Source organism: Prosopis cineraria, unplaced genomic scaffold, assembly GCF_029017545.1.
Source record: "Prosopis cineraria cultivar Desert tree isolate PC_DT_omini unplaced genomic scaffold, ASM2901754v1 PC13, whole genome shotgun sequence".
Lineage (NCBI taxonomy): Eukaryota > Viridiplantae > Streptophyta > Magnoliopsida > Fabales > Fabaceae > Prosopis > Prosopis cineraria.
Genome location: NW_026555344.1, coordinates 19,110,289 through 19,117,271, shown reverse-complemented (window position 1 = coordinate 19,117,271; position 6,983 = coordinate 19,110,289). Strand labels below are relative to the sequence as shown.

Sequence of the window (6,983 nt, the reverse complement as noted above, 5' to 3'; positions counted from 1 at the left end):
ATTAATAACTTGAGTTTACTATCAGTGTGGTTAGGCGTTAACAATAATGTAAAGGTAAATCTCTGAAATTAAAAGACAAAGATATATAATATTTTTGACCCATATATCAGAAATAGCTAATAATGGAAAAACATGCTCTATTATTATCGTAAATAGTTCCTTTGAAACAACACAAATCTTCATTAAACAACATATTAGCTAGCCAAAGACCACCACACCTAAGAAAAAGAAGGGTGGGTTTTTATTCTAAAACCTACTTGACATTTTATACCAAATAACCCTCGATTAAAAACTTACTTGACATTCATGAAACTACAAGACAAAGATATTAATTATATTAAATAACCCTCTCTTATTAGATCTACCCTCTAACTACATATTTAATGGATCATCTCTTAGATATTCGATAGCCTCTTCAAGAATTCGTCAAAGTCGTCACCTCTCACCAGCATGCTAATTCTAGCATACCTTGGATCAGATCCAAATCGGATCCCACTTCTAACAAGTATTTTCAATTTCTTTTCCAAATAACCCTCACAATTTTCATCCTCCTTCTTGCAGTTCAACCATGCGAAAGCTGCAACCAAAAAAGCCCAACAAGAGGTATCAGAACCAAACGCTATAAATTGAACAACCAAAAGGTATACATACAAGTAACAAAACGTACCAGGATATGTCTCAGATGATTCATTAGTGAAGTTACAATAGGCCCTTTGAAACTTTGGCAAACTGAAATCACCATTTTGTTTGACGACTTCCCTCAGCTTTTCCCACCTTTCCTTCATAAGGCTCCTACTGTGCTCAAAGAACAGCTCAGATTCTTTAGACCCCAGTTTGAAATTCTTATAACTATCACAAAGAACTTCAATTATCTTAACAACTCTAGTTTGGGATTCTTTCGACACTCCAATGGAGCTCATCTGTATAAACTTGGTCATCTTCTTCGCAATCTCTGTATCCTTCACAATAGCCCACCTTCACAACAGAAAACCAGTAGTCAAACTCAAAATCCATTGAAACGAAACACAGCAATGATCAATATAATTGAACAGGGGATTGTATTTACCCAATACGAGAACCAGCATGACCAGTACATTTGGAGAAAGTGAAGAGCATAAGGTCGTGCTTGGCCTTGTGAGTTATGGGAGTGTAGTGAGGCCAGTAATAAGCAAGGTCATGAATCAGCTTGCCTTCACCTCCACTCTTGTTGTTCACCACTGGTTCTCTAATGCTACCATCTGGGTTATTCGGAGACGTCACTACCTCGATGTATGCTTCATTCTTGTCATACTCCACAGCATCACCATGCCATTTGTGTAAGCCTGAACGCAAAATATTTGTTTGGTCTGGATACTCCTGCACACAGGCAGACACAAATGTTTCAGTATGTTTTTGTTTTAAAGCCTCGGGTTTCAGAAAATAAAAGACATGTTGAGATTATTGAAGTTTTGAGGTTGACCGTTGACCATCAGGATCAGTATACCATGTTTGCGTATAAACTAGAATCTGAAAGTTCATATGTCCGGACGTGAATGTGTATGTTGCATGTCTCCTGTTATACATATATATAGTATCTCCGGGAAAAAGTGTTTTGTCAGTTTTGTTTGTCTGCTAAATTTAAAAAGACGGAAGGTTTTGCCTAGGCTCCAAATTCAACGGAACTGGCTCAGCAATTGCACCCACGATTTGAACAATTTCTCTCAGCATCATTATTTGTTAACACATGAACAAATCCTTTATTATTATTGTGTTGTGTGCAGTCATAGCTCACTGTCGCACCTCTTTTAAATCCTGTCCTCTCCTGTCAGTAAATCCTGGCCATTAGGTGAACCTGATGGCACAGAAAAGGTTACTTCTTGGGTCGTTCGTTCATGCGTACTGGACACACTGGTTTGATTGAACTTAATCGTCTGAGATTGTATAATTAGAAGCAGATCAAAGGGATATAAATGTGGAGGTGAATCACAACCAGAAATATGATCTGGACCGTCCCCTTGATCTAACGGTTCACATAACCTGACATGCAAGATGATGAAGGTAAAGGTTCGTTATCCATTAAGAATGAATAGATTTGGTAAGTTTCCACACAATACTACAGCAATAGGAAAGAAGAATAATCTTTTTTATTTTCCGGGTGGAATTTATGAATTTAATTCCCCAGGAAAAAGGTAAGCATATAAAGCCCCACAAAAACACCTGCAATATTATGGCTTATTTAGAAATTCCTAGAAATATATAGTCAGAAATCTGTATAGCCATCAATTTATCATAATACAATGAACTGAGGACCAATAATAACACAAAGATAATAATAGAGGAAAAAGAAACCTCCTTAATTAACTGAAAGATTTGGACAAGAAGAAGAGAGAGAATTAAGCTGACCGAATAATAAGGAGCAGCAGCGACCACATTGATAGGGTTTTCATCATCCGAAGAAGAAAGTGAAGAAGAGAGAGCGAAGAGAGCAGCCTGAAACAGCTGTGTTGAGCCATTGCCGACCACAATGTGCCTATCATTCGTCTCTGCGTTGCCAACCAGAGCATGAAGCTTTTTAATGGCGTCTCTGAGCTCCGGCTTCATGAACCAACACACACTCCCCAGATCACTCAGATAGCTCAGAAGCTCGCAGCCCTTAATCTCCACCGTACACTCCTCGCTCATCCTCTTCCAGTACGCCTCAAACAGCACCGGATCTCCCCTGCACCATCATCAACAATGTGCATTCAAACCAGAAAATATACATATCATATAGAAAGAGACTCACACATATATATACACAGATCTGAATCAGTATCTTACTGGTCGAGGTTGATGAAGGAGTTAGGGAGAGGAGAAATGTTGGTGGAGGAGGGGAAGCCGCCATTGCTGGAGTTGAGAGGAAGAGGAGCAAGATTTGGCACAAGTGAAGGATAAAGGTTTGTTTTGTTGTCTGCAACAACTAAGCTCTTCATGATGATGATAACGATGACGATATAATAAAAATAATATACTCTTTAAGAGTCTTTGCTTCGATCTGCTTGATTTCTTGGAAGACACTGTGCGTCTATATATATAGCTTTGCTTCTCTAAATGTAGGTAATTTAATTTCCAAGTGAAGTATTCGTGAATCCAGACGCGCGAATCATTGTATTTATATATCTAATACAGAGAACAGATCGCAGATGATGTATCTAATTTGGCTTGCGGTGGTACTACAAATCAGGGGATGATCTTTTTCAAATCTGGCTTTCTAATCTTAGGAGCTTTTTTTGACCGAAAAAAAAAAAAAATCTTAGGAGCCTGTTACCTGTATGTGGTAGATATAAATTAAAGGATGAGATTTTTATTTTTTTCATTTAGCTTTTGTTTTTATTATTTATAATGAATATATAATTATGGGTTAATGAACAAATAAGACCTTGAATTGTTGCTCTAAAATTGTGTTAGACCCTAAACTTTTAAAATTTACAAAATAAATTGTAAACTTTTAAATTAATAGCAAAACATTGACCATTAACTTTTTTAACATTGTTATTGTCCACATGGGTACTATAATAGTCAGGGTTAAATTCATAAAAAAGTAAACCCTGACCAGTATCTACATGAACAATAACGGTGTTAAAAAGTTAACGGTCAAAGTTTATTTTAGTATAAATTTAAAAGTTTATGATTTATTTTGTTTGTTTTAAGAGTTTAGGGTCTAGGACGATTTTCAAACAAGAGTTTAAAGTTTTATTTACTCATTAACCCTATAATTATTCATGGATAATTGATGCATACTTATGATATTCCCACAACACATAGCACATTTTTTAAATTTTCATGTGATTTTATTTTAATTCCTTAATTTTATAAATTTTCTTTTAAGTTCTCTAACTTTAATATTGCAAATTATTGTTGACAAAATAATAATAAGTTTAATTTTTTAAATAATAATGATTTGCACCAAAAAATTATTTAAGACTAATGATATTAGAAATGGTGGTGGACCAAAAAGATATTTTATAAAATTAAATAATTAAACAGAAATCTTATATAAAATTAGAGGATCAAAGATGTCTTTTGTTTACTCTCTTTTTTTTTTCCAACAAATCCTAAAATTTATTGGTTTGCCATGTATTTTGATTATATTTGTAATATCTATCTTTTTAATTAAAAAAGCCGATTTCTTCACCTTTTTTAAGTGAAATGAATCAACGAAAATTTTAGTCCAATATGGCCATATAATTTATCATGTGTTTTTTACCACCAAATTTAGCAGGTTAAATGTACTAATTATGACTGAGTTATTGGTAAGATTTGAATAGTTATATTCATAGACACATGGAAAATTCAGGATCCAAAGTTGAATTAGTCTTCTCTGAGCAATCCATGCATGCATGGATTCTATACCCTTTAATTGTTGCTAATTTTAACCTTTTTTCATTACTTGAATGATGAGTAAGACCTCGTTTAGTTCAATGTAATAAGAACCGTAGAATTTGAAATGGAAACAATTCATGTCCAAATTCACCCCTCAATTTCTCATGCATGTTTTGTTAATTCTGTTAATTTTTATTCCATTGGAAAAGTCAATGATTAAAAAAAATTAATGGAATGGAGGACATTTGGATAATGTTATGTATATAGCTCTTAATTTATGAATATTTTTGTCAATCTTAATCTTAAGGATTTTACTGGAACATTTACGTGGTTTAAATATGATGGATTAAATTTAAATAAAATCATTTGTATTTTTCTTGTTATACTTTTAATAAATATATAACATATACGACATTGCGAAAAATATTATTTCACAAATGTTTTATGAAAAGGTTAATGCTATTTTTCCCCCTAAACTCTTTTTGAGCAAAGCTGGATAATTTTTTTCTTGAACCATTTTTTTAAGGAGCAAAAAGACCCTTTCTATTAGTCACTTATCTTACTAACGTAACACATGCATGAGGCCTGCGTCCAGTGATAAGTAGAATTTTAATTATATTTTTTGATACTAATTTATCCTTAAAATCTTTTCTAAGGAATATTGAACACCCTAAAGTCTTGTTAAAACAAATTTTAATAAATATTTTTAAATTATTAAATATTTTATATATATTATTTTTTAAATATTAACATCTCAAACTAGTTTTTCATAAATTTATAGATAACTTATAAATTGTGTGTGAATATTTGCAAATGATGATGATGATTGTTACAAATAAATTATAAAAAATGACCTTATAAGAAAATTAATATTGACTAAGTTTCTTAAATTTTTTTTTTTTTCCCTATAACTGTTTTCCTCAACCAATGGTCTTCCTCTAAAATATTGCACCATCCAAATTTAATATTTTGATATTTTGATATATTAAAACTTTATATTAAAAACAAAGGGAATGAATCTAATATTGTATTACTTGGTACTAACGTATAAAATTAATATTTTTTTATTGAATTTACAATGCGTTTTTTCAATTTTCAAATTTGAAACATATTGCATTAGATGAAAATACCAATTAAAAATTAAGGGTCTTTCTTTACATTTTAAAATTTGTTGAGACTTTACCAGAATGAAATTTATTAAAAATCATTTGTATTGATGAGTACCAATAACTCTAAATATATTATAATTAACATATTTTATTCTAATTGGAAGGTTAAGTAAGTGACTAACTCTTTTATTAAATCATAGAAATCATTCACTCATCATATATTTTCAATAGCAAATAATAGGGTGTTTAAAGGTTTGATTTGGTTCAGTTTTGAGTGAAAAAAAAAAAAACTAAAGTTGACCAAGCCAATGAGTTTTACAAGATTTTAGATCCATTTGGTTTTGTAATCTGTTTTGTTCAATTTGAATTAGTCTAAGTTAGTCTAAGATTATTTTTTAAAGAATCAATATCTAATGGTAAGAATTTAATTAATCAATCAAATATTATGTGTGATATTTTTTTTTCAATACAATTACTCATTATTTTTGGGCCGAGTTAGGTAGGACCACATTGGCAGCAAAGTTCTCTTAACTAGTTAAAATTAGCAATGGACATTGTAAATAATGTATTTTATCCAGCCCCTTGTAAATAAATAAGATAACATATATAATAAAATGATAAAAAATTAATAAAAAGAGAAAATGGAAAATAGAAAATAAGAAAACATTTTACAAAAGAAATCTCTATAAAATAATAAGAATGAAAAGAAAAAAATATTTTATAACAAGAAAATAAATAAATAAAATGCTAAAAGGTCTTGGATATGAAAATAATAAAAAATGACATAAATATAATCAAGCTAGATCATAATATAATATAATAATGAGCTATAAAGATTTGAACATCTCAAAATAATATAATAATAAGAATATAATATAATATAATATCAAATATTACAAGCAATATAATAATTAGAATATAATAATAGATAAGATAACAATTAATATCTAATCTCTAAATAATAATAATATATGAATATATAAAATATTAATATAAATTACGATATGATTGAGATTTTAGAGAAACCCTAGATATAAGAGTCTATATAAATAAAAGTAAAGGTAGAGTAGAGGAGGAGGGTTAGAGAGAAATTGAAGGAAAGAAAAAGGAAACAACAGAAAATTTAAGTTGATTAAAATTTATAAAGATAAGTTTACCTTCCATTAAGCCTTAGGAGTACAAGCCTTTGCTTGCAAAAACTAGAATCTCCACTAACTACCATTTATAGTGCCATTCTTTTATGTCTTCTTATGATGGCATGTGCTGTACGACTTGTATAATCTGTAATAATTTTTTTCCACTCCATGTGATCTCATCTTGAGTCCTCTCCCCTGTTGACTCCTTTGTCTTCATGCCCATGGTCCCACAACTAGAGGTAGCTATTCACTCTCTTGGGAAAAAAAAACAAACAAAGGGCAAGGGCATTTACATATATTCAATTTGCTTGCATCGATAATTTATTGATTAATGGCCTCATGTACGGTATCATCTTGTTTTACAAAAAATTTATGATGGCTAAGAATGTTAGCATCA

The 6,983-nt window shown here is 30.9% G+C and overlaps 1 protein-coding gene across 1 annotated transcript; it reads right to left on the bottom strand.

Annotated features, from left to right (window-relative positions):
- Window positions 1-214: 214 nt before the first annotated feature.
- Window positions 215-3,086, bottom strand: LOC129290257 (L-tryptophan--pyruvate aminotransferase 1-like). Its single transcript, XM_054926979.1, has 5 exons — window positions 2,800-3,086; window positions 2,383-2,698; window positions 1,067-1,356; window positions 668-975; window positions 215-577 (listed from the first exon to the last, which is right to left on the bottom strand). Exons 1-5 carry the CDS (start codon window positions 2,949-2,951, stop codon window positions 396-398), a joined length of 1,248 nt encoding a protein of 415 aa, XP_054782954.1. The 5' UTR covers window positions 2,952-3,086; the 3' UTR covers window positions 215-395.
- Window positions 3,087-6,983: the final 3,897 nt, after the last annotated feature.